The sequence below is a fragment of the Suillus fuscotomentosus genome, assembly GCF_016647785.1.
Source record: "Suillus fuscotomentosus strain FC203 chromosome Unknown F5891scaffold_42, whole genome shotgun sequence".
Taxonomy (NCBI): domain Eukaryota; kingdom Fungi; phylum Basidiomycota; class Agaricomycetes; order Boletales; family Suillaceae; genus Suillus; species Suillus fuscotomentosus.
In genome coordinates this window covers 52,822-77,485 of record NW_024539554.1, presented here as the reverse complement: position 1 = coordinate 77,485, position 24,664 = coordinate 52,822, and the positions used below count along the sequence as shown (strand labels likewise).

At 48.3% G+C, this 24,664-nt stretch overlaps 8 protein-coding genes across 8 annotated transcripts; 4 read left to right on the top strand and 4 right to left on the bottom strand.

Annotated features, from left to right (window-relative positions):
- Positions 1 to 7: 7 nt before the first annotated feature.
- Positions 8 to 2,464, bottom strand: F5891DRAFT_956243 (uncharacterized protein; the record flags this gene model as incomplete). The annotated part of the gene is made up of 3 exons (XM_041375396.1): positions 8 to 1,644; positions 1,699 to 1,843; positions 1,901 to 2,464. The coding sequence occupies 3 exons, from the start codon at positions 2,462 to 2,464 to the stop codon at positions 8 to 10; spliced, it is 2,346 nt and encodes a 781-aa protein (XP_041223526.1).
- Positions 2,465 to 4,493: 2,029 nt separating this feature from the next.
- On the bottom strand, positions 4,494 to 10,066 carry F5891DRAFT_1045195 (SNF2 family N-terminal domain-containing protein). Its single transcript, XM_041362232.1, has 17 exons — positions 9,698 to 10,066; positions 9,618 to 9,632; positions 9,425 to 9,563; positions 9,078 to 9,376; positions 8,444 to 9,025; positions 8,089 to 8,394; positions 7,929 to 8,037; positions 7,833 to 7,871; positions 7,577 to 7,776; positions 7,076 to 7,528; positions 6,873 to 7,029; positions 6,682 to 6,817; positions 6,148 to 6,631; positions 5,315 to 6,090; positions 5,206 to 5,263; positions 5,000 to 5,157; positions 4,494 to 4,948 (listed from the first exon to the last, which is right to left on the bottom strand). The coding sequence occupies exons 1-17, from the start codon at positions 9,911 to 9,913 to the stop codon at positions 4,747 to 4,749; spliced, it is 4,329 nt and encodes a 1,442-aa protein (XP_041223525.1). The 5' UTR covers positions 9,914 to 10,066; the 3' UTR covers positions 4,494 to 4,746.
- A 635-nt stretch (positions 10,067 to 10,701) lies between these two features.
- On the top strand, positions 10,702 to 12,112 carry F5891DRAFT_982151 (uncharacterized protein; the record flags this gene model as incomplete). The annotated part of the gene is made up of 5 exons (XM_041377199.1): positions 10,702 to 10,720; positions 10,749 to 11,056; positions 11,454 to 11,597; positions 11,820 to 11,939; positions 12,053 to 12,112. 5 exons carry the CDS (start codon positions 10,702 to 10,704, stop codon positions 12,110 to 12,112), a joined length of 651 nt encoding a protein of 216 aa, XP_041223524.1.
- Positions 12,113 to 14,141: 2,029 nt separating this feature from the next.
- Positions 14,142 to 15,018, top strand: F5891DRAFT_1129649 (HAD-like domain-containing protein; the record flags this gene model as incomplete). The annotated part of the gene is made up of 5 exons (XM_041364421.1): positions 14,142 to 14,192; positions 14,245 to 14,349; positions 14,407 to 14,556; positions 14,611 to 14,709; positions 14,761 to 15,018. 5 exons carry the CDS (start codon positions 14,142 to 14,144, stop codon positions 15,016 to 15,018), a joined length of 663 nt encoding a protein of 220 aa, XP_041223523.1.
- Positions 15,019 to 15,473: 455 nt separating this feature from the next.
- F5891DRAFT_1112277 (uncharacterized protein) lies at positions 15,474 to 18,113 on the top strand. Its single transcript, XM_041363736.1, has 7 exons — positions 15,474 to 15,572; positions 15,627 to 15,668; positions 15,726 to 15,806; positions 15,853 to 15,989; positions 16,045 to 17,408; positions 17,468 to 17,681; positions 17,729 to 18,113. Exons 1-7 carry the CDS (start codon positions 15,533 to 15,535, stop codon positions 17,999 to 18,001), a joined length of 2,151 nt encoding a protein of 716 aa, XP_041223522.1. The 5' UTR covers positions 15,474 to 15,532; the 3' UTR covers positions 18,002 to 18,113.
- Positions 18,114 to 20,892, bottom strand: F5891DRAFT_1045170 (cytochrome P450). The gene is made up of 13 exons (XM_041362231.1): positions 20,584 to 20,892; positions 20,429 to 20,523; positions 20,282 to 20,373; positions 20,191 to 20,234; positions 19,842 to 20,142; positions 19,492 to 19,787; positions 19,377 to 19,443; positions 19,050 to 19,325; positions 18,815 to 19,005; positions 18,708 to 18,762; positions 18,623 to 18,655; positions 18,537 to 18,565; positions 18,114 to 18,479 (listed from the first exon to the last, which is right to left on the bottom strand). The coding sequence occupies exons 1-13, from the start codon at positions 20,711 to 20,713 to the stop codon at positions 18,295 to 18,297; spliced, it is 1,794 nt and encodes a 597-aa protein (XP_041223521.1). The 5' UTR covers positions 20,714 to 20,892; the 3' UTR covers positions 18,114 to 18,294.
- A 515-nt stretch (positions 20,893 to 21,407) lies between these two features.
- On the top strand, positions 21,408 to 23,030 carry F5891DRAFT_956146 (nucleophile aminohydrolase; the record flags this gene model as incomplete). Its single annotated transcript, XM_041375393.1, has 10 exons — positions 21,408 to 21,499; positions 21,559 to 21,665; positions 21,744 to 21,842; positions 21,895 to 21,976; positions 22,027 to 22,257; positions 22,310 to 22,349; positions 22,403 to 22,610; positions 22,665 to 22,755; positions 22,809 to 22,878; positions 22,938 to 23,030. 10 exons carry the CDS (start codon positions 21,408 to 21,410, stop codon positions 23,028 to 23,030), a joined length of 1,113 nt encoding a protein of 370 aa, XP_041223520.1.
- On the bottom strand, positions 22,990 to 24,545 carry F5891DRAFT_496065 (TFIIH subunit Tfb4/p34). Its single transcript, XM_041372028.1, has 8 exons — positions 24,302 to 24,545; positions 24,104 to 24,252; positions 24,012 to 24,053; positions 23,806 to 23,963; positions 23,625 to 23,750; positions 23,433 to 23,568; positions 23,340 to 23,376; positions 22,990 to 23,281 (listed from the first exon to the last, which is right to left on the bottom strand). Exons 1-8 carry the CDS (start codon positions 24,493 to 24,495, stop codon positions 23,212 to 23,214), a joined length of 912 nt encoding a protein of 303 aa, XP_041223519.1. The 5' UTR covers positions 24,496 to 24,545; the 3' UTR covers positions 22,990 to 23,211.
- Positions 24,546 to 24,664: the final 119 nt, after the last annotated feature.

The following is a 24,664-nucleotide window of genomic DNA, read 5'->3' as shown; positions in this document are numbered from 1 at the left end:
CTTCAAACTACAGCATCTCTAGCATCCTGACATCCATCATATTCTCAATCGAAGCCATGTCCTTGACGCATGCGATGATACGGTAATCCGACGCAATCCTCTTGTACTCCCAACCACGCTGCTGCGCAACCAACAGTGCAGCAAAAGGTTGTCCGAGGCGAACGATTAACCTCAACGCTTGCGAATGAGCGTCCATCTCATTTGGTTCGTTCTCTCCGGGGGACTCGTCGGGTGAGTCTAACTGCGATGGGAGTGGGGGCTCCAGCACCCTCTGCGCATCGTCCGAGAAATCAGGCAGCCCGAGATCATGGCGGTCCCACGGACGAATGATGAAGAATTTCTGTGGGGTGGGTTGTGCCGGCGAGAATTGAGTCAATGTGTTTTCTGTGGTGATCAACAGGTCTTGAAGCCCATCTGCCTCGACGTCATAAGTGTAATATATTCCCCCGTGTTGACCGTGTCTCTGTCTGACTTTTGTGACAGGAAATGCGATGCAAGGCAGTTGCAATCTGTAGTTCGTGAAACGAGGGAGACTGAGGTTGTCGAGCAGGGTATACAGTTTCGAAGCTAACTCCACGGCCACAGTATTTCGCAGCTTGGAGACAGATCTCCGCATCACGTCCCCTAGTAGAGATGGCAATGTGAATGGTGGAGCTTCGTACGAGGTAACATCAGCTGGGAGACAGCTATTGAAGTCGGATGCTTTTCCGACCCAGTCCAGGACGGTAATGTCACCCGACCGACCGACAATCTCCTGCAAGAGCCGACCGAGCGCGTTTTGTTTCGTCTCGCCATATATGACAGGTAAGTGGACACCGAAAATACCGAACAGCGAGTATACGATGTCTTCCTGTAACGTGGTGACACGCGTCGACACCCATTTCAGCTTCTCGCGGGCGTCTCTCATCCCCGGACGGAAGGCGACGAGGGCCCGTGTGTTTATGCCTGTTGAATTCTCTAACTCCTGCATAATAGCGGCAGACTTCTTGTGGTTATCAGAGTGGTCATTGAGATAGGGAGCCCAATCTGCACGGTAGAAGAGAATAACTCGAGGAGCAAGGAATTCTTGAACAGTCCATCCTCGTGTATTCCAATCACTGTTTGCCAGTGCGCCCCACTCCGCCGAAGGTGGGACATCTGACAGGTAGACGATCGTAAGAGCTGATTGGTGATACCAAACGAACATGGAGTTGACTGATCGTTGAAGTTCAACATTGTTTTCCTGGTCGATGCAGCACGTATCGCTCCAAGCCCAACGATAGCCCAGATCGCGAGCCTTTCTGCAGAACTTCCGCAGCTTCTCTATGCCGCCAACTTCGTTCAACTCGTATACGACCCTGCCTTGGATGTTGTGCAGCAACGGCTCCTTGCGGTCCCATCTATGCGATAACATAACCCAACCGAAGAATTTTGCGACCGCCTTGTTGATGGACTCCGTGTTGATGGGCGCACGGATCATTGACTCATACAAAAGCTTCTTGTACTCCGTACTTTTCATGAAGATTCTTATTTGTGCCTCTCGATTGCATAAATATCCGGTGGATGTCTCGAGTAGACGAAGTGGGGCACTTTCCAAACGAGTGTGAACGGCTCCTCGAATAGCATCATCTACTTTGGATTGCTTGACATACTTCCGATGCAGCTCTGCGAAACGAGTAAATAATCTTCAATTCAGCGGGTGAGTTCTTCAGGGCTTACGTCGTATCTGTGGGTCGGGTGTATCATTCAGCTTGGAGAGCATGCTGTCCAAGGCCTCGATTGCTTCGTCATAGCGTTGTCCCGCGTGAAGCGCTTTATGCTTCATCTCGTACCCAAGATATGATGAGGGGCTGTTTTCAATGACCTGTGGATTAGCAGTGTCAGCACAGTTGCTAGAACAAATGACGGGTGTCATCTGCACCTTTTCTGCGTCAGAAAGGGGCCGTCGATAAAGATTTCGTCCGAGCGCCCAGTGCGCAAAGTAGGAGTCGTATGAGGAATCTAGCTGCATCGCTGTGGAAAGTACGTTCTCGACCAGCCGGACCTGAACTTTCCCATCCTTGCCTCCGTTCACGAGCAGTTCTGCATCGGGGGAAATTGCAACGCAGGTAGCAACCACGGTGTGGTCGAGGGCTTCTCCTATCTGCTGGTGTGTTTTTGTACACCACAGCCGCACGGTTTTGTCGTTCGAGGCAGTGGCAATGAAGGAGCCATCAGAAGAGATGGCGAGCGAGTTATAGCGCTTGCGACCGGAAGCTTGGCCGATCTGATGTCCATTGGACGAGTTCCAGAACTGGAGTTTATTATGTGATATGGAGACAAGTTGCTGGCCATTGGGTGACCACACAATACCTCGAACTGGCGAATTGGATACTGTAAATTGGAAAAGTACCCTGAGGTTATCGGTGCGCCGAACATCAATGTAGCCCTTCGACGATGCACACGCCAATTTGAGTCCATCTGGACTGAATGCTACTCCTAACATCCTAGTAGATGCTGATCGGAGGTCGTGACGACGTGGCCTCAGGCCAGTGCTTGCCAAGGAATCCCAAGTCTTTGTATCCCATATACAGAGCTTATTGTCACTCGATCCGCTAGCTGCGAGTCTCTTGCCATCAGGCGAGAAGCACACCGACTTCGCCGACATTTGCCACAGTCCAAAGAGCATCTGCATTCTCTCGACGTCCCAGACGACGATACCGCAATGTCCAGCACTGACGATTAGCCTGTCATCTGGGGAAACGGCGAGTGATCGCACACTGCCATATATGGGGTACCCAGGCACGTCCTCGAACTTTAGTCCACCAATTGATGCACCTTTTTCCGCATCCCAAATTTGCAGGGTGTCGACTGATGAACCAGTGACGACCCGTCGATTGTCATTGAAGACCGCGACTGCCCTCACTTTACTTGTGTGCCCTTCTATCGTACGCATTGGCGCCGGTTGTGTTGTCTGTGCACTGGCAGGCCGCGTAGGCCATACTTTGAGATACACTTTTTTGGCTATGTCAAGCAACCCCAACATGTTGCGTTAGCCTACGAGGAGCGTGCTTAGGAAATGTTGGTGTTAGTAAATAGTGTTGAACTTCTGTAATCTAACCTATGCAGGCGCTCACCGGTCACCAGGGTTGCTGACTACTTGGCGCGTGAGGGACGTTCAAACGCGGATTTGAAAGTCTCCAATTGAAGGGTTTCAAACACTCTGCCCTAACTCCATGAAGCATTTAAGCCAAATCAGAGCGGTCGAAAACGGATAGACTAAGGAACGGAGAGCGTAGCTGTAAATAGTGTTGTTGGCAGTGGCAATTGCCAAGCGGCAATTGCCGGCAGTAGGTCAAGGGTGGTTGGCAGAAGTCGGCAGAAATATGCTGAACTAGTATTTGTTCCTACTAAAAAACAATAAAAATATGACATGTGGCCTAGAAGCCCAAGGGCCATTCTGTCCAAAAAATTGTGTCCAACCACTTTGTTAGTAGTTACTGGGGAGAAAGTCAAAATTTGGTCAAAAACAACTCAAATCACTACTTTTTCACATGCAACTGCTGCTCAGCACAACAGCATCCATCTAATTGACTGAAAAATATGATCATCGGGCATGCTCATGCCTAGTGTGGCTCACTACAAAAAATGCAATCAAGGCTGAATTCTATCAATTCTATCCCCGGATCTATTGCTTCTGCAACTTCCAAGTCGACTCAAAGGTCGTTTGCATGGATTCCTCCCCTTGCAGCAGACTCTGATCACCAGGATTGACCAACTGTCAGAAAATGATGGGGCAGAAGGTATCCACGGTGCCAACTGGCTTCGTTGAAGAGATCAATGTACTCAATCAAAGCTCAGAGAGTGCATCAGGGTATGATATTGATGCACTTTTGACTCATGAGTATAGCTTAGTGTAGTACTCAAAACCATTTTTGCCATAGTACAAACATAGTTGAAAAGAGCTAAAAACGCTCACAATACATTTTGCCGACTTTTGCCATTCTGCCAATTGCCATTCTGCCGTTCTGCCATCTGCCAAGAGGCCAATTCCTTTCTGCCCACGACACTAGCTGTAAAAGATGTTGTGGGACAACACAACCGTAGCTGTACGGTATTACCACGCTGTCATGCCAGCTATGGCACGGATCTCTTCCACATATCAGTGCCCTTTTTCATGCAGGCTTCTTCATTCTGCACGTACGATGGAATAGTGATACACGCACAGCAAGTGTAGCTAGGGACGGTCGCCAATTTGAGTGTAACAGTATCAGCATGCTGGCATGCGCGGACCACTCCCGGGCCGTTACTAAACATGGAAGCAAATGCCTCCAACAATAATGGCAGATGGTAACAGAGCTAGCTTTCATGCCGAAAATAAACCCAGTCTTCGCAGGGGTTATGAAACAGTGTATCCATTGTTCCAAGAGCCCGAAACTTTTAAAAAGTTGGCGCAGTTCTGGAGGCTCGGACGGATGGACATCGGGCTCCGAGGAAAGCAGATTTGGCAAAAGAGGGAGGTGGTGTACCGTGGGGTAGAATCAATTCTTGTATTTTTGTCAAGTGTAGCCCTTCATTTTGCTGTAATGGGGAGCCGCAGAAATCAAAATTTCATCGCGGTCCAGAATGTAATTGATAATTTGATACATGCATCATAAAGGATAAAGGAATCGTGGAATATTGCAACCTGACTTGAAAGTTAATTGTGATAGCCAGAGAGCGTGAAAGCAAAAACGGGGGTAAGATCCAAAGCACAAGAGTGAGTATGAGTAAAATATTAATGAAGTACTATCGATGGGCTTTGCCATTGGCCTTCGTCGTGGTAGATGGTGTGCCATTGCTCTTACCACCTGTAATGGGCCGAGGCTTCTTAGCAGACGTCGAGGCTTCTGCAGACGCTCGTGGTGCAGCTTCCTTCATCACCATTTTGGCATGAATGTCCTCCAATTTCGACGCCTTGACTTTCTTGGGCCAGAAAAGTGTCACGAAACTGCGGTCAAAGATGAACATCGATACAACTAGTCTGGATTTTGGTACTCACGCCCAGAGATGTCGACGCCATCGTTCTCGGTCCTCTCCAGCGGCTTGTTTATTCTGAAGAACAATCTCGATGCGTCGTCCAATAGCAGCTAACGAATCCTTGAGAATGGCAACTTTATCGTCGCGAGGCATGTCCTCGCCAGACAACTTCAGTTGTTTCTACACAAAAAGTTAACGGTGGTTCGAACATCACAAGGGACTACTTACCAACTGCTTCTTGACTGGTCTCAACTCTTCTTTCGTTGCAGCCTCATCCATCGATGGGCTAAAATTGCGTCAGCATCCATAATTACTTATAGTCTAGCACGAGACTTACCATTCGTCCGACGATTCGGAGTCCGTGAATGTGGGTGTAGGCCGTCTCTTGCGTCGCTTCGCCCCACCATCATCGATGGATGCCACGGCCTCGCTCTCCGCGCGCCGTTTCCGGCCGATCGGAGGTGATGATGACGACGACGCCACAGCTGTTGGGGGAGGAGTGGCCGAACCCTTCAAATGACCCTTATTCCGTAAAGAGCTCTCGTACGAACGTAGCTTCTCATCATGCTCGCGAAGTAGCCCAAGGAGGAAGTCACCCCGCCGGACGAGGTGAATAGCATTGGGAATTGGTCGAGTTGTTGCGTCTTCCCCCTTCTTGCCTTCCTCCAAAAAGAATTTGCCTTGGAGGCCTAGCCGCACATCCTTTGCCATGGCCTCCCAGTTGCCGAACCCATATATGAAGGCGCCAACAAGAAGCATCGCATCCTCTTGCGGTCCCCACCGCCCAGACCAGTTGAGAGTCGGTCTGATGTTCTCAATTGGAATGGACCAATTGTAGAGCTCCTCCGTACTCAATTCGCCCAAAATATTGTTCAGAATGCGAAGGTCGCGATACCGTGATAGCACAGTCTCCGCATTAATGTTTCCGACATTGCGGAAAGTAACCAGGACGGCCTTGCTCTTCTGGGCATTAGTCAGGGTCTCCCCTGCCGCCATACGTTCCCGCTTTTCCTGGTTATTCAGCTCGACAGCTTGCGTGCAAACTTCGATGATCTCGTCGGAGACGTCCATGATCATGGCCTTGTGCTTGTCGCCAAGTTTAGATTCATTGACCTACAGAGGAAATGAGGCTCGTGAGTTCTGATTTGTGAGAAACAACAGTCTACTCACAATAACATCGTAACGCTGACGAATGTCGCCCCAACGCTGCAAACTTCGAATAAGAACGCGGACGTCTCGCTCTTTAAGCTCCATGGCCTTCTGACTAGCGGTCTTTCTCTGGGGTCCTGGGATTTTGGGTTTCTTCGGCGCAGGCGCTGGTGCAGGATGATCGACGTCCATACCCTCATAGGACACAGGTGCATGGGTGCGCTTGCGATCCCTGAGTTCCGCCGCAACCACTTCGTCGGCCTTCCGCTCATCCTCCTCTTTCTCAAACTTGTGCCGCTCCTCAATGGGTATAATGTCCTCCCAACTCATGTCATTCTTCACGTCGCTCACGGCAGCGAATTGAGCGAGGAAGCCTTCACCACCAAGCGACGCACCGCCATCGCCGCCAGCGGCCATTGTCTCATGGTCCTCGGCGCGGTTGAGAATGTCATCAAGGTCCATCTCATCAAGCTTCTGGTTCTGTTGCGAGTCGTCCTTGTCGAACCTGGAAATAGAATTAGCGGAGCGCCTGACCAGGGGAACACCGTTACTCGCATCTTCTGAGCACCATATTTCAAAACTGCAGTGAGCTCGTCTTTGCTAAGATTATCAGGCTTCGTGGATTCCTTGACCTTCTCGCCTTTTGGGTTAGAGCTCAGATGTGCCTGCGAAGTGTCCATTTGATTGATGACTAGCATGATATAGGTGAGATCAAAAGTGGATTAGATCAAGACATTACTACTCACTGGCATACTCCAACACCATCTTTTTCTTGGCCCTTTCGAGAACGTCCTCCTCCATCGTGTCCTTACTGACGAAACGGTACACGCTGACATGAGACTTTTGCCCTATACGATGAGCACGTGCCATGGCTTGCAAGTCGTTTTGAGGATTCCAGTCGCTCTGCAAAGACGTCAATCATACGTATGTCACACAATAACCCACATACATCAAAAATAATGACAGTATCAGCAGTCTCCAAATTAATACCAAGACCGCCTGCACGGGTTGACAACAGGAAGGCGAAGTCGGGCGATCCGGGTGAATTAAAATGCGCAATTGATCTCTTCCTCGCATCTGACGCGACCATGCCATCCAGACGTTGATGTGGGTACCCACGAAGACTCATGTAATCACTCAAGATGTCTAACATCCGGACCATTTGACTGAAGATGAGCACACGATGACCATCTTGCCGAAGGCGCACGAGGAGCTTGTCAAGGAGAACCATCTTTCCGCTGTTCATGACAAGGCCTTTGAGTGTGTCATCGTTAATATCAGTGCGCACTTCGGCACCGTCGAAGAGATAAGGGTGATTCGCAGCTTTCTTGAGCTCCATGGCAATGTTCAGAAGACTAATGTTGTTGTTCCCATTTGCACTCTTCACCAACCCCTGGAAGTTCTGGACGAGGATTAGTGAGAGTTAATAGCCAGTCAAATATAAGCCTACCTTTGTCAGGATGTTCTTGTAGAAATGCGTCTGCAAGGCAGACATTTCTACTCGAAGGATGCGCTCACTCTTTGTAGGCAAGGAAGTAAGGACATCACGTTTCAGTCGGCGGAGCATGAGTGACTCGAGTTGTTGATGCAGCTCCTTGATCTTGGCTTCGTGGTCCGCGTCGTTGAGGTCGAATTCGTTGGTCAAGGCGACTATAAACATCTCCTCAGTCACAGCGACAATAATAAAGATACGGCACAGAACGTACACTTCTCAGGCATCAGGAAGTGCATCAATGAAAGCAACTCTGCACGTGATGCAGCGTCAGCAAAGATCGCCAAAACTCAGTCATATTAACACGCACCCTTGACATTGTTTTGCAGTGGCGTGCCAGTGATCAATAGCTTCGACGCAGCGGGGAAGGACCTCAGAGCCTCATACAACTGGCTTTCTGAGTTCTTGAGCCGATGAGCCTGAAACGGCCATCAGTGACTATTCTAAAACATTCGGCACTTCTATCTCACCTCGTCGACAGCAAGCGCCTGCCACTTGATGTCCGCAAGCTCCTTTGCGTCCCTGAGAGTAAGCTCGTATGTCGTCAGCAGGACATTCATCTTCAGTCGTTTGTTGGAGGGACCGAATTCGTACGTCCGAATGACCTCACGTGCAGGAGCGGTTCCTATGTAGGTGATGACATTCAGATCGGGTGCCCACGCCGCAAACTGCGATTGCCAGGCAGTGATAGTGGAAAGCGGAACGATTACAAGGAATGGTCCATATTGGTGCATTTCATGAAAGAGGTAGGACAGGAAAGAAACTGTCTGTACGGTCTGCGCATAACGTTTTAGCATTCCGAAAGGCAAAAAAAAAACAATATACCTTTCCGAGACCCATTTCATCAGCAAGGATGCCGTTCTCGCCTTTACTCCACAAATACGCCAGCCAGTTCAGTCCAGTGAGCTGGAAGTCCTTCAACTCGCCACCCGTCGAGGTGATGTAGTCAGGATCCTTCTCAATCTTCTGGAATGATGGACGCTGGTTACGTGCGTAATTAATGCTCTTGTAAGGGAACTTTGCCTCAACCTCTCGTTGTCGATACGCCTCAATTTGGGCCTTGGCGATAGGGCGTACTTCCTCCTGCGTTTCCCATGTACAATGCTCATAATTGAGCCCAGTCCATTTGCAAAAGTACTCTGTTATGCCCTCTGCACCATCGCGGTGCGAGACAATGCGTTCGACGACCTTATAGGTCTCGAGCTCCTCCTTTTCGCGTTCTTTTTCAAGAAGCAATGCCTCAGCATCTTCCTGAGAGATGCCTGGTGCATTGAGGCGAGCCTGGTACATCTTGTAAGCTTTGATATAATTGTCAACACGCTTGAGGCCCTTGAAGCGTTTGAGAAATTCGTAGGTCTCATCAGTGTTATGCAAGTGCGAGAAATTTTTCCACTTGATGTGAAAACGCTTTGAGACATGTCAACAACAATCTGCTTGCCAAAATGATTCTGGGACTCACAACATTGTCAAACCAGATGTCCTCAGGATCGTCTTCGCGGCCCTCATCTCTGCAATGACTCAAGACAGACTCGATCTCATCTTCCTCTTTGAACTGCGCGGTAGGATCGACATAATACCCTTGATCGACATCCTCTTCTGATAGCTCAGCGAGAGCTTGGACATCATCAGTATAATTGGGAATCTTGCCGCCTCGACTGGAGACGCGGATTTCGTCTCCAGAAACACGAGGCCGTTTCTTCTTCTTCGATCTAGACCCATAATCTGAATCTGAATCTGAGTCGTTGTTCCGGGAGATGGCTGTACAAAAGCTAAGCGCGAGCTCCACCGTGGAAACAGGGTACACACCTTTGGGTCTTGGTGCCGACGATGACGGCTGTGATTTCTTTTTTCTCTTCTTCGGAGCTTTCTTTTTACCGTACTCGTCATCTGCATAGGAGCCATCGTCCTCGTCCTCCTCGTCCTCCTCGACGTTATCTTCGTACCCCTTGGGTGCAATGGTCAACTATCTCGGAAGGAAAAGGGATGATAAATAACATACCGACTCTTCGACATCCTTTCAAAAATGTAGATGACCTTGAATAAAATTGGAATTACTAACATATGATATATGAGACTTACGGAGCCTTTTGGGGTGTAGGAGGATGGCCCAGCAATAGCGAGAGAGGTAGCGTCATCGATGTCCTCTGCATCGCCATCAGCATCTGGGTCTGGGTCTGGGTCTTGGGCATTATCGACAGGAGTGTGATGATTGTTGACTTGTTCATTCTCAGAATCAACCTGCATAGAGTCATCACTGTCATAATTGAGGTTAAGAGCGTCGGGGTTGAGCGCCATGGTGTCGACGCTGTGATGGACAGTGGAGGGGGAGGATGTGGTTGGGGGTAGAGAGGGGAGGGAAGAGGTCGTCAAGGATCTTGTTGACGAAAATGTTCACACGTGTGGCCATCGCTACGGACAACGCCGGGCAAGGCCCCATCGTCACCGCTCATGGCATTGGTGAAATCCGAGTTGGGGCATAACATTTTGGAGTAATTTTGTCAAAAACTTAATTTTTGGATATAATTGTGCATAAAAGTTTATTGTTCTATATATATATTATGAGCAGTTTATGGTTAAATTAATGCGCCATTGTCATCAAAACTTATCATGTTGAGCCTGGCGGTCTTCGGCCATCGAATACAGCATCATGCCACCCAGTTCACGGCTCCCACAAACCGCATCAAGCACACCAATATTAACAGCATCCTTGTTATCTGCCGCAGCCAGCCTAACCTATATCGGCTGTTGCTCAACTACCTGGACTGGACTGTGCCAAATCATCATCCCGAGCGTTGGATATTGTAGTTTCTCAGCTTGATTCACCTGATCATGAACCCTACCTTGTTCACATCGCCAGAAATACCCATGGCCAAGCCATCATTGCCTCTAAATCTCCGCCAAATCCACGCTCCTCGGCCTGCAGTGCTCGCCGCCGAGTCCAATGTCCCCGAAAGTCTAAAGCCAGCAATCGAACATGGTAATCATATCTTGTTACACCCACGTCACGTCATGATCGCTACAGGGCCTGTTGACCGCAGTCATTTTGTAATAAATAAATTGTATATCACGTTGCTCCCCACACCATGCCTTTCTCAGGCACCTGTGCGTTCGTCGAAGCACATAATTCCAGTGCCAAGTCATCCAATGAACAACCATCTCGCCTTTTGCGCATGCCCCTTCATCGCCGCGTTGCGGAACCTATACCTCATCTTGGGTTACACTCACCACATCACCAGCGCTCATCACATAATATACACATGCGGCTGCTCGCTGTACGGTGACCAAACCATTGGTCTCTTCCCTCGAAGGACCATCAAGATCGAGACCCTGGCAGCTTTCCTACTAGATCCGGCAACGTCGTATCGAATGTTCCACCAGGGCCGAATTTCGATGGGACTGCCCACTGATCTACAACGCCTTTTTTGGTCTTCCACGGCCGTCCGCCAGCGTTGCTGAACTATTTGTAATTCAATTCTTGGTCACGTGTGCTGTCGCCAATTTAGCTTGCTCACTGACCCCAACGATGAACACATCAATTTTCGAGTTTTTTCTCGCCCCTTTAACTAGAGGACCCTCTAACACCCATGTTACGAAGAATGTTTACGCGCCAGGCTAATTTTGCAACGATACCCCTTCAGGTCGTCTAGATCGTCCCAAAGCTGGGCTTATCGCTCTAACGACGTGGCATGTTCAGCACTGCGTTCTTGTCCCAAGTAGCCCGTGATCACCTCATTTGAGAGTCTTGATCATCAGCTCCTATCACATCCCCTTCGCGCGAATATAGTGGCGCTGTGTGTTGAACTCTATGACCCTAGATAATTGATCATGAATATAGACCAAAGACACGCATGCCCTAGGCGAGATCCGAAATCTTCATGCTCCACAAAACAGATCCAATAACGTTGATTTCAAATCGGCGCCCCTCGCACGAGATCATAATCAAGCGCTTGTAGTACGAGAACACGAACCGCAAGATAAAGTAAGTGCATGTGGCCATTGGCTAAATTCACAGATAGCATGTGAGAGTCAGCAGGCTCGCTGCAAGTTACTGCGATACTTGTAGCGAGTCCACCGATTCCAGGAATGTGACATGGTGACATCGACATGTCGTGCTTGCTTCCCACTATCTGCACCTGACGGGCAGACGTAATTTGGCTCGCTCGCTTTCTACCTCTTCTATAATTTCTCAGTCTAACCCTAGATTACAGATTACACGATAGAATCAGTCTCGCAACGGATTGGTGTTCAGCAAAGTGGAGAATCTGTGACAAGCAACAGCGCTGTTAACTGCTTCATCGGCTCCGTGGGAGACACCCCATTGGTGAGGAGATCCATCCGCGAAGGCAGTGAAATACCCCTCTAACAGCGATTATACATGCTTAGATCTATCTAAGACACTTTTAGAGCAGACAGCTGGATTCTAAAGCCCCGTAGGCAGCGTCAAAGACGGTTGCCGTCAGTATAATTCAGGATGCGGAGAATAAGGGTTGGTGAGTGGGTATAATGTACTTAATGACGCATTCAGTTGAGATTTACCCAGAATAAAACTCGGTGGAACCGTTGTCAAAGGTACCGCAGGCAACATTAGTATCGGCCTGCCTATGTTTGTAGAGCCAGGGGCTACAAGAGCATGCTTAACACTCAGGTAAATGCAATCATTTGGTTACTGTTTTTTTTGCTGATGCTCTGTTCTCAGAGCCAAGCGAAGATTGACCTTCTCCGGATGCTCAATGCTGAAGTCTACCAGTTTCCGCAGTTCCCCACGAGACTCTGAACTATAATCACCAGGTGGAGGAGTATGCCGAAAAGCTCAAGAATGTCATGGACAGAGCAATTCGATAACACCACAAATGCACACGTCTCCTATATATCTACTGGGTCCGAAATATGGGAACAGAGGAAGGGTGAAATCGACTGCTTCGTTTGCGCGGTACTGGCGGCACTCTGGCCGGAGTTGGCAAGTATCTGAAGGAAAGGAGCAACGGCAGGACGCAAATATGGCTCACTGATCCGCCTGGAAGTGTCTTATACGAACATGTCAAATCTGGTGGAAATCTCGTTGAGTGTTCTGAAAGTTCCATCACAGAAGGTTAGACCTATCCTGCGTATTATTTGTGATCGTGATGGCTGAACGTTCTATCATGTCCTCGTCACATTCATACAGTGATCGGTTAGGGTCGTGTCACAAGTAATTTTGGCACTTTTGTAATGACCTCGCGGGGGCACTTCACATACGGACGAGAAGGTGATGTCCATGTTGTGTCAATTTCTTAATACTGAAGGCTTGTATGTAGGCGTTTCCTCGGCGCTGAATGTCGTTGCAGCTGTGGAACTTGTACAAAAGTTAAGGAAGGTAAGGACAGCACGTATTTTAATGCCCAAGCCGAAAGTCAGTTTTGTCTACCAGGCTCAAGTTGTAATAATATTGTACAATAGGCCAGTGCTAAGGAACTGCATGGGTAGACCCTGGGGTATGAGTTGTAACACCTGCACCCACACCCCAAGGAATACTCATATCCACCAAGCAGGTGTGGGTGAGGCCTTCCAAGGGCTGATGCGCCCTTAGCATGCCAGCGCTGGAATAGGACATTTTGGTGATGTACATTGCAACACTGTTAAACGGTTGACGTAAATGCTCGCAGGTGATTGTGGTGATAGCAAGTGCTTCCACTTGTTGGGAGTCGATTATGCGTGCTTGGCAAAATCCGGAGTTTTCCCTGATGGTAATCATATCAAATGTGTCACCGACAAAGTTTTCGGGATTGGGGATGGATGATCAGGAAATCGGGCAGTGGTATGACTAGGCGGAGTTTAGAAACCTTAGTCAGTTAGCGGAGTGTGACTAGTTGACTAGTCGAACTTCACGCATGTCATGATTGCCAGGGAAGTGCCAGACTGATTCAATAACTAACTAAGGTTGCTGATTCTAGTACCAAATACTCCAGTGAACGAGACTGAGTCTACAGGAAGTTCTCAGAAGAAGGAATCCTTCATGACGAAACTGGTCCGCAAGCTCATGCCATGCAATGCCCCTAGCGATCACGCGCATGCGACTGACGTCGATAGTCATGATTGCGTGCAATACAAGATTATTGACTCGGCAGCCAACAATAGCTCAGCGCCACCGGCCGGCTCCAGTGAAAAGCAGGATGAAGTTAAGAAGGAACGGGAAAAGCCAACTTTCCCAGTAATTATGGACTCGGAAGCGTCCCCTCTCTCAATGCAAACCACCCTCCCAGAGGTCGACGTTGACGTTTCCGTCATGCCAACCACGGCCTTCTTCCCCAGGTTTGAAACAGAGAGGATGACCAGCGGAGCGGTCCAACCCCCAGGATCGACAGGGACAGATACATTCTCGCCTTTACACTTTTCTCGTGATGACGCATCATACACATCATCGAGGGGTACCAAATCACATGCTGAAGATATCTCACATACAGCGACAGATTCTGAAAACAGTGTCACAGACCTTAAAGAGGGCCACGGAGAAAAGGAAGTACCTGAAATCGAAGAAGTCGAACCGATGGAGGATGCTCTCACCCTGGATGGAGGTACTGGCATCCCGATAGGGCTCGTGAGCCTTACAATATTTTCATAGACTGCAGTTGATATTTGTTAATCGCTAGGATGGTGTACCACACCCACTTTTGCCCCCGATATCATCCCAACACAAGGGGCGCAAATGTCTCGTCCTTGACCTCGACGAGACCCTTGTTCATAGCAGTTTTGGGGTAAGTATTCCACCTTACATTGTATGCTATTTTTGACACATTCCTTCGGACTTTCAGTCTCTTCAACACGCGGATTATATTGTACCAGTAGAGATTGAGTGTCTTTGGCACGATGTGAACGTCACCAAGCGTCCGGGTGTGGATGACTTCCTGAAGAAGATGGGCGAAATCTATGAGGTGGTGGTATTCACCGCCAGCGTGAGCAAGGTCTGAGGATGTTGTTCTGTGTACCTTAACGTTGTTATTCATTATCATTTGCAGTTTGCGGACCCGGTCCTAGATAAGCTAGACATTAATCAAGCAGTGTCGCATCGACTATTCAGAGAGAGTTGCTATAGCCACAATGGAGACTATGTCAAGGTAATGGACACATGCTTCCTGCATGTTTCGCTGTTCGCTTACTCTATCTAGGATCTCTCCCAGCTGGGTCGCCCGCTTGCAAGTATCGTCATTCTGGACAATTCTCCGGCATCATATACTTTCCACCCCAATAATGCGATCCCTGTTTCTTCCTGGTTTAATGATCCACATGACACGGAGCTCACTGATCTCTGTCCTTTCCTTGTGGATCTTGGTGGCGTAAGAGATGTTCGTGGGGTCTTGGATGCTGATCTCAGTATGAGTGATGGAGTATTGGATCTAATGAAGAAGAAATCAAGAGGGCTGTGAGCTGCGACTGCTTTGACCTCGCAATTTTTTAATGAGATATCATCTGGAACATCATGTTGACATCTGGTTTGGGGCTGCGATTTTTCCAGTGTTGGATGCATTCGTACGACGCCGATCGTTACCAGTAATTCTTGCCATCAAGAGCATATTGCGATATATCTTCTACTTGCATAACTAGTATTAACATTGTAACATTTCCTTCCTGGATCTTTATTTCTGTTTTCATTTCACACGTACAGCGATGCCTCTCTTATCTTGTTCGCACAAAATCACGATACATGACGAACTATCATAATTGTAGTGTTAACGCTACTCACTCACGATTGTATCTGCTTGCTTTCCTCAGTTCCAGGCCGCGCGAGACGCGTCTGTTTTCAATCACGTGAGTGTCATGACCGGCGACGCGTTTATTGATCTATGTTTGAGCTATTGAACTGAACCTACATACTAACCAGCGGTCGTCGTGACATACTACACTTTACGGGGACCGAACGTATCATAAAGTCGACGAGATATGTCATTCCCCAAGGGTTCACGTTTTGCGACAGAGAAAAGTACGTGTCTGGGTCTTTGTAACGACACGCAGTTCATCATTCCGACTCTTGCAGTTTCCAATGCTCCAGGACCAGATACCTACAACCTGCCAGAAGGTACGTGAAATAATGAATGCATTTGCATTATTTTTCTGACATGAATGCTGCGATAAGACCCGCTAGACGCGAACAAACGAGGTTCATTTCTGAACAAAACCGATCGTTTCTCGAAGGAAAAGGTATGCAGTGTTTCAGGTGAGCTTGACGGTTCTGTGGCAGTACAGCACCAATAGATCTACAGGACCAAATTCATACAATTCTGTGCCGAGAGCTGTGCAGAAAGCTTTAGCTGCTAAACATGCAAGCGACGATCGATACACGACACTATTGAAGAAACTAGAAGACTTGGAAAAAGTACACGCTGATGGTAAGAAGACGGTAGGATAATATTTTGATCGCTTTCCAAACTCTGGACTCAAGCTGTGTTATACAGCATCAAACCGAAATCGAACGCTATAAATTTGAAGCTGCTCGTCTTTCGAAGGCCAGCTTGGAGCAGGGTGAGAGACTGGACAAGCTCAAGAAACATAACGAAATACTCGAATCGCGAATCCAGGAGTACAAAAAGAACAATGCTGCTGATCAAACCGAGCTGAAGGAGCTACGTGTCAAACTTCGCACATTCGAACATGAGCGCACACAGCTCGTCAGCAAGCAGGGGGAGAGCGGCGAGACGAAGAAAGCACTGCAGAGTCTCGAGGCAAGGAGGAAGGACGAAATTCAGGAACGTGAGAGGAAGATTGCAGAATTAGAAAAGGCTGTATCTGCAGAGAGGAAGAAGAAAGATATTTTGGAAAGCTGTGTCAACGAGACGAAAGGAAAGGCGGATGAAGAAGCACGGAAATCACGCGACATGATGATAATAATCCAAGCAAAGCTTGACACGGCTAACAAGGACTGCCAAGATGCTCGCCAAGCACTTACATCTTTGCGAGGGCGAACCGAGAACCAAGAGAACGATTTTGCAGCTCGACTGGACCAATGCCGTTCCGTCCTTTCTCGTGTTGCGGAGGAGTATGGTCGCTTGGCCACAACAAGCGTCGCTGCATCAAGTCATACTACACTTGTGAAGGACCATACCGCACTTCAATTACGTGTATTCCGGTTGGAACGAAAACTAGCAAACTCAGAAGGTCAAGTTGTTGAGCTCGCCAACCTTGTCCGCCACACTCAAGAAGAAAATACACTCTTGTGTCAAGAACTGCGCGACACTCAGGAAGAAGCGGCTTTCCACTTGCAAACCTTGCAGGAGAATCAAGCTGTCCTCGGTTGCTGCTCCCACTGCACTGCGCTTCGTGAACTCCTTTGTCTAGAGGGAGACATCCACCAGGGCGAAACAGACATATCTAGAGAAACCATAGCGGTCCAGGAAAGTGCTCTGGAGTGCACTAGGACTATATCCGATTTCCATCACTCTCGTATTGAAGAGTTACTTTCAGAGTGTTCTTGCCTTCATGGCATTCTCGAGAAGCAGCATGAAATTGACCGTGCACTCATCGACCAACTTGGTCGTAACTCAGTCGAAGTGGATGTTGTACGGGCCGAGCTCACAAAAGCACAGGTTGAAATCACCACCGGACAGCGCGCTCTGGCTGATGCCCAAAATTCTTTGACGGAAGGTCGTGCAGAACAACATATGTTGCAGCGTCGAGTGGACGAATTCGAAAATAATATGCGAGACATGGCGGCGAGCCACACACAAGCTTTACAGAGGGAGCGCGACACTTCTCAGAAACTGTCTGTTGCACTCCACGTCAGCAAGACGGCTGAGGACGCTCTCAAGGCTGATATCGAGCAGTATGTATCCCGCCGCCTGTACTTAAACCACAGACAATTGACCTGAGAAACCTACACAGGTTGCAGGCAGAGCTGGCAGATTTGTCACGTTTCCAGGAAGCATACTATAACTTGGTGGATGAGACTGAAGCAATAGTGGCGAGAAACAACCTTGCAGAGGAAGAAGCCGAAAATCTCAGCAAGTTTAATGCCGAAATTCTTGGCCATAAAAATCCTGTTCAGAGGATTTTATACGTCGACAGGATTCGTCGGGAGCTCTCCGAGGTCAAGCAGGTATGTATCTTCATTGTTCGTCTCATCTCATGACTTACGGTTACCAGAAACTACTTGTGTGTATCCGCGACCGGGACACCATATCTGCAGCAAACGAGGACTTGTTGCATGAAATCATGATGTACAAGTCCGTCGCGGTTCCAGGAGATAGCAAGCCTCGGACGAATTTAACCCGTGTGACACGACCTCCCCTCATGAGCCAGAGCATGAATGTCGTGGCAACGACTTCCATCCCGCCTTGTGTTGCGTCAGATGCATTAATTACAGCAACCGTTCTAGAACACATACCAGGAGATATGACTTTGGATGAACTGATATAAGGTATCATGTAATTTATTTATCTACGATGTGTATGTAAGTGTGACTGATAATACTCGTCTCAAACCCATTAAATATTCATCCGAGTCTATGCAAAGCTCCTGCGGTAGATCTATTCACAACAGCCAGCATATCATGTAGAGTATGTAGTACAGCGAGACATGTACCAGTATCGAAATCGAATATGATAATCATATAGACACGAGAGCCTTACATCTCCTCCCTTCGCCACCGTGAACTGCCATACACTAAGCCACGACGTCCAGATCACTCATGGAACCAACTATTCAAATGATCATTCTCGGACAAGCCGCATGCTCAAAGGCAGGTGAGGAGTTTCACCATCTCCTGCAGGTGCCTTCACTACCGGTATGTGGAAACCAGTCATTTTCCAGTGTATCTCCTTCACATTTCCGTTGTCATCGGGTTCTGACGGCAGGGCAAAGTGAATGGCTGGCAGAAGAGTGGCCAACACGTCCTCTGAAATGCAAGCTCTTCAGTGCAAAGACCTAATTACCGACATGTCAGATATCTCACTTATTTCCATTTCGGCAAATTTGAAGCCTCTGCGGGGGTTACGTATAGTGAGAACATATTCAGGTTGAGGAAAATTGGTATCTTACATGCAGGAACGATTGCCTGCAAGGAAGGTCATCCTGAAGGTCGTTTAGCGAGACGCACATGACAAAACGACTTCTTACGACACACATAGATGAATAAATACCCGGATATTTCACTCCGTCCTTGTCCCCAGGTGAGACCCCTAAAAGAATCTTGGTGAACAACTACGTCTCGTGACATGCACAAAATGTAACCTTGAGAAGATTTGAGCCATCTATCAGGTTTCCATTCTGACGCATCTTCACCCCAGACAGCTTGATTATGATTTGCAGCAAGGATGGATATGACGAGTCTCTGGTTCTTAGCCACATGGATTACATCGATCTCTTCACCAGATGCAGACCGAACTGGGAATTGTAATGGGACTGATGCTGATTCTGTAGTTCTTCGGAAGTGTCAGCAGGTACCGTCTCTCGACACTAAACTAACCTTCGAGTGAGAACAGGCAACGATGGATAGAGCCTTAATGTCTCTCGAACAACTGCATTTAGTAAAGGAAGATTCATCAATACATCATATGATAGCCTGGCGGATGCGCTTTCATCTTTGGCGTGAGAATGGTCGAGGTCAGGAACTTGATATACAGCCATAGCACCACAAATTTCTATCCTCAGTTGTTCCTGGATATGAGGGTGCTTGGCAAGCATGTACAGTGCACGAGCCACTGCTGCCGTCGTCGTCTCGAGACCAGCAAAAATCATAACGCTATCCAATTGAGAGATCAGGTTTAGCCACAGGGAAGCAACTAGAACTGACTTCATCTGTCCCAAGAGCTCGGTATCACTTAGTCTATCTGCCTCGGAAGATGACGCGTTTGCCCTGACTGTACGTGTCCGTGAGAATCAATACTATATTGCCAATAATTACTCACCCATGATAGACATCATATCTTTCCCCGCTGTTCCTCCCAACGTGTCGTAGGGCTGTGATATGGGAGGGGAGGGCAGCTGCAGCTGCAGCGCAGCCTTTTTCTCTTGAAAGATGGCTCTACTGGCTGAGTCCATGATTTCGACTATGTGGCGTAGCTCTCTAAGATCCCTCATAATTTGCATCGGCAGCCAACTTATCGTCAGCCAGTCTAATATCTTTTTTCGCAAGTAAAGAGAGCAATTGCGCATAACTATCGGAATGATAGGACGAAATATCAGGGTTTTAGCGATGAATGGACTGTGAGACAGAGCATGTCAAGGGATGATTTCACTGGCAGGTTAGCCTACGCACCCTAACATTCGTAGAGCATTGGTATACTCGTCCTCATTTCCTGTCCCTAGTGCAGCTGAGTGGTAGCCCAGCACGCCCTCGCAAATACAATCCAGCGAACTGCGGGAGAGCCAGGGTAACACATCGAGTTCTACGGACTCCCTGCATCGTGCATGATCATCCTCACTGCGGGAGGACAGATTTGACACGAGGATAGATTTTAGCTGATGGGAGATGGTTTGAATAACGGGCAGGAGCTCCCGCATATTAGCAGTGGAGAACACTGGATTGAGCATTTTGCGCTGCTTTCGGTGCTGTTCCCCTGTACTAGCAATGGAAAAAAAATACAATGATTACCAACAAGATTTACCTAGTGTCGAAATAAGACCGTCGCCGAAGATAAGCTTATTGCAACTCGAGGAGGGTCAGTGAAGGAAGTTCGAGCGATACTTGACTCTTACAACAAAAAGCTGTCATTTTCTTCAAAGATGTGCTGCTCCTTGACAAGGATATGATGGAGCGCGCGTGGGTCTGATACATATAGCCATTCCTCCTGGGGTCTTCACATCAATAATCATGTCTTATGCAGGGTAATGTATAACACGTACTCCAAATAACGCATGAATCCTAACAGCTCCACCAAAATCTGCAGAAACATCTAAGCACCGTTGGAAACTGTCCACAAACATCGACTCCATGTTGCCTGCACCGATGAATGTGAGCATCCAATATGTCACTGGACTGACCGCTAGATAAAGCTGACCTTTCCACCAATGTTCCTTTTCTGGGCCTGCAACATCTAGGGCGTTTGCCTTTCTGGAGGCATGTCTCCGAACGAGCTTCCATACTGCAAAGGTAAGCACACTGTATCCAATAAGTTGAGTGAGGGCCATCCTGTAAGGTCAGTATGTAGTTGTACTACTACTACTACACGGCCACTGAGTGCGACAAGTACTGGTTGCCGCGATGATGGAAGTTCGGCACACGATTGGTCGAGGTGCTTGAGAGATGTAATGGTCAAGAGACCTGAATTCTCCGAGCCTACTCGGGGTAACAGTCGGCTCATTATTAGTTCGTGATTGGTTCGTTGTCCGGTTTACGTATGCGCTCCTTATACGCTCCTTGAACGCTTCCCGAGCGAACCGCGACATTTCGAGGGTGGACTCCTGTCCTACCGTATGTCAAGCTTAATATCGTTGCACTGGCTTTTCAGCCTTACATGTTCTGTTGCCTGAGGATAGTCCAGAATGGTTTGCGAATATACCGAGCTTCCCTGATACGTCGTACGAGTGCTATTAGTACTAGTTTGTATACTACAGCCGTTTGCAGAACGCTGGGCAATCCCAAAAAAGAAAACATAAGTCAGAAAAATGGGTCATGGGAAGGGTATCCGAAACTTTTCGAAAGGGTCTCGGTAAAAGCACCTTTTTCAAGTTGACCCGGTCAACTTGAAAAAGTGCTTTTCCTCTCTTTGGCAAAATAGTTTCGGAGTGGCAACATCACGTGACGGTGTATGGAGGAAGTCCTGAGTCCTCGAGGCGGCCTTAATGCTTATTGTTCATCGATCGGATAATGATGCAGGCGCCGATGAAGGAACGTTGTATATATGTCGCAGTGCACGGAGGGGCAGGATATCATGGAGTTGCGTCAGAACAAAGTGTCAAGAGTGCTTTGAAACGGTAATAACAGAAAACTCCGCGATATCATGTCAAACTCATCCGAGTCGTAATGACGCTAGTGCTTGTGCTCGAGCTTTGTGGGGATCACCACTAGACGACTCCTCTGCCATTTCGGTTGTAGAGAGAGCCATAGCCGTTCTCGAGGATGATGAATACCTCAACGCAGGTACGAGTTCTTGTGGTCCTCACTTGCACTCATCACAATAACGTTCACTGTGTCCGATCTTCTGCAACCTTTCATCAGGTTATGGTTCCAATCTCACAATTGACGGCACTGTAGAATGTGATGCGGCTGTCATGGACGGCTTGTCGGGAGATTTTGGCAGCGTTGGTGCTGTTCCGGGTTTGGCGACCTCCGTGACGACTTATCTTGCTGGCTGACCTTAGAAAGGCAGGGCTAAAAAATCCAATAAAACTGGCATCAGCATTGTTGAGGCACTCCAGAGAACTTGACCCTCTTGGGCGCATCCGCCCCATGTGAGTAGAGGTGCCCCTTTCATGGAATGGGAGTGCTGAGTCCTGACGAGGACTCTTGCCGCATCCGGAGCATACTCGTTTGCATTATCGCAAGGTATCCAAACCATTGCTCCAAATGAAATGATATCGCCGCGAGCAACACACGAGTGGCAGAAGTGGAAATCGCGACTGGATCACCCCGCTGATGGCGACCCAGGGTGTTTGCCTCAAGATGCCATGCAGGACACGGTTGGCGCTGTAGCCTGGGATGATGAAGGCAATCTCGCTGCTGGTGTTTCAAGGTATGTTCTCAGACACGGTTCTAATGATTGAAGAGTCACAAATGGTATTTAGTGGTGGGCTGCTTCTAAAATATTCTGGTCGTATCGGTGAAGTAAGTCTACAGGCAATCTGACACGATGTAGTGTTCGGGACTGAATTGGACAGGCAGCTACCTTTGGAACCGGGTGCTGGGCGCAGCAGTCGCGCAGTGAATGCTCTGGGATGGCATGCAGTATTTCTGGAGCAGGGGAGCACATAATGCGGGTCGGACTAGCCCGTGTGCTGGGTGAAGCCTTACAGTCCCGGCAATCAGATGATGGCGAGCTTGACACACACCACGTATTGCTTCGAATATTAAATCAGCAATTTACTGGTAAGCTTGCTACTGCAGCAATCCGTGTTACTCAACAAATCGTGGTCGTCATAGAACCATTGCATCAACGAGGGGTGCAGATGCCAAATGCAGGAGTTTTGCTGTTGACAAAAGAACAAGGCGAAGATGATGAAGCAGTGCGCAAGTCATCCGCATAGCATCTTAATTGTTCACCAGACATATTTATTGCACAGCAAGGTTATGGTGCGCGTTCACTACAGAAAGCATGGCGGTCGCGTACGCAAACACCACCAAACGCTCACCTAAGGTAATCACAAAGCTACTGGCGTACAAAAATAACGGGTCGCTGATCATGACCATGTGCAGGCATCCATTTTGCGTCGTCCAGCACTGATTGACTCTGCCGTAAATGCTGACAAGTCGTCAGTGTTCATAACTGCACTGCCTATTCACCGGTAGCATCGTCCAGTCTGCATACGGAGGGTAATATTGTGTCAACGAATGCAATATATAATCTCAGTACATAATTCACGTGATGCGCTGTTATCTGCCCACTGTCATCGGAGACTGGACATCCCATTCGGTGGAGTGGAAGTTGGACGAGGCGATGCTGCGTTGTTCAAGTTGGCCAGCGGAAGTCCTATGCGTGAGTTTGCAGGAGTGAGAATGGGGCGAGCAGCATTGAGTCGTTTGAGTGTATTGATAGGAAACTTCGTTCTGTGTCCGTCAAGGTCAAAGTGGGCAGCCGGGGGAACGAGGGTAGCTAACCTGCATGTGGAACAAACCGGGAGTGGTTGACAAAAAACTGCAAGATCACAAGCTCCTTAGAATTCATTGACAAAGCATAGAGGTGATGCGTACTAGATAAACAGACGGAGCAGACAAAACCGATGTCTACAATGTTCTTGTGGCAGAAGCACGCAGCGCGGAAATCAATCTTGTCTTGCTTTGGTACAGCTAGAATCTTGCGGATGGATGTTGGTGACAGGAAAGACATCTATGACAATGATAGCTGATGAGCGACAGGATTGGCAGACGATGAGATAAAATTACGATCAAATATTGCAGGAGTGCATCTCGGCGTTCGAGGTAGATGTAGGACCCGTTCGTTAGGTGAGCTGCTTGCTGCAAAAATACGGTATCGGGTCCATAGACTTTGCACACGTCAATTGTCACTTTCTGTTCCGTATGGCAGTCAGTCAAACAATATGTTGCTGAAGGGCGCGAGACATGCCAGTTTTTGTGCGGAGAAGATAGCGTTCATGATTGGGATATACGAAGAAGACAAGTCAGGTGAGACTGAAAGGATTAAGATGCGAGGGTCGTGGACGATCGACGGGTCCTCTGCGACACCGGCCGTCGTTGATGAGGGATGGGTGATGCGGTTGATGTCTGGATATAAGTTAGGTCGTTGGCAACGACACATTCTCTTTCACGCACAACACAGTGCCTTCGTCACAGCGCCTACCAATGCACATGAAGCTGCGATGCAAATGAGACGACACAAGGCAGGTCAGATGTCCGTCACTCACGTTCTTCCTCGAGCTCTCCGATAGCATCAAACTCATTCATGATCCTCTGTACAACTGTCGAGTCCACAAGCTTGAAAGGCAGATACGAGTTAGCATCCAATGAGGGCACGTCATCCGAGAGCAACTCCGTGGATGAATAGAGCAACACACTGTTCATCAGCAGTTCATAACGTGCTCGCTCCTGAGGATGGATCTCACCTCTTCCCAGGAAGCGCGCCAAAGACTACAAGTGAATTCTCATGCTTGGACGCGATATGCGCATTCAGAAATGCGAGAAGCTGCGAGAGAAACGTCTCGATGGAGAGTGGATACTGGTTTGAAGTTTGCGCAGAGAGGTGCCATTGCGTTGGAGATAGGTCTACTATGACGGATAAGTGCGATGCTTTCTCCATGGCTGAAATGATGCATGTCAAGTATTTTGTCGAGTTTAGTGCATGGCTGGTACTACCGTACAGCCACAATATGCAGCCATCATGTTTGCTTCAAGAACCATACATACGTATCTAAGTGTACAATATCTAAATCTCTATCTGATGATCAACTGACGACTCGTGGTATATC

What these genes read in the sequence shown, in the direction of transcription:
- F5891DRAFT_1045195 (XM_041362232.1), bottom strand. Translation starts at nt 9,913, where the DNA reads ATGGCGCTCAACCCCGACGCTCTTAACCTCAATTATGACAGTGATGAC. An exon ending in ATGAAATGGGTCTCGGAAAG is followed by an intron (nt 8,395 to 8,443) that starts GTATATTGTTTT and finishes CGTTATGCGCAG; the next exon opens with ACCGTACAGACAGTTTCTTT. An exon ending in CTTCCTGATGCCTGAGAAGT is followed by an intron (nt 7,777 to 7,832) that starts GTACGTTCTGTG and finishes AGATGTTTATAG; the next exon opens with TCGCCTTGACCAACGAATTC.
- F5891DRAFT_1112277 (XM_041363736.1), top strand. Translation starts at nt 15,533, where the DNA reads ATGTCATTCCCCAAGGGTTCACGTTTTGCGACAGAGAAAA. An exon ending in TACCTACAACCTGCCAGAAG is followed by an intron (nt 15,669 to 15,725) that starts GTACGTGAAATA and finishes TGCTGCGATAAG; the next exon opens with ACCCGCTAGACGCGAACAAA. An exon ending in AGCTCTCCGAGGTCAAGCAG is followed by an intron (nt 17,682 to 17,728) that starts GTATGTATCTTC and finishes TACGGTTACCAG; the next exon opens with AAACTACTTGTGTGTATCCG.
- F5891DRAFT_1045170 (XM_041362231.1), bottom strand. Translation starts at nt 20,713, where the DNA reads ATGGCCCTCACTCAACTTATTGGATACAGTGTGCTTACCTTTGCAGTA. An exon ending in GAAAATGACAGCTTTTTGTT is followed by an intron (nt 20,235 to 20,281) that starts GTAAGAGTCAAG and finishes ACCCTCCTCGAG; the next exon opens with TTGCAATAAGCTTATCTTCG. An exon ending in TTGCCTGTTCTCACTCGAAG is followed by an intron (nt 19,006 to 19,049) that starts GTTAGTTTAGTG and finishes ACACTTCCGAAG; the next exon opens with AACTACAGAATCAGCATCAG.
- F5891DRAFT_496065 (XM_041372028.1), bottom strand. Translation starts at nt 24,495, where the DNA reads ATGGAGAAAGCATCGCACTTATCCGTCATAGTAGACCTATCTCCAACG. An exon ending in TGTGACGAAGGCACTGTGTT is followed by an intron (nt 23,964 to 24,011) that starts GTGCGTGAAAGA and finishes ACTTATATCCAG; the next exon opens with ACATCAACCGCATCACCCAT. An exon ending in CACTCCTGCAATATTTGATC is followed by an intron (nt 23,569 to 23,624) that starts GTAATTTTATCT and finishes TCATTGTCATAG; the next exon opens with ATGTCTTTCCTGTCACCAAC.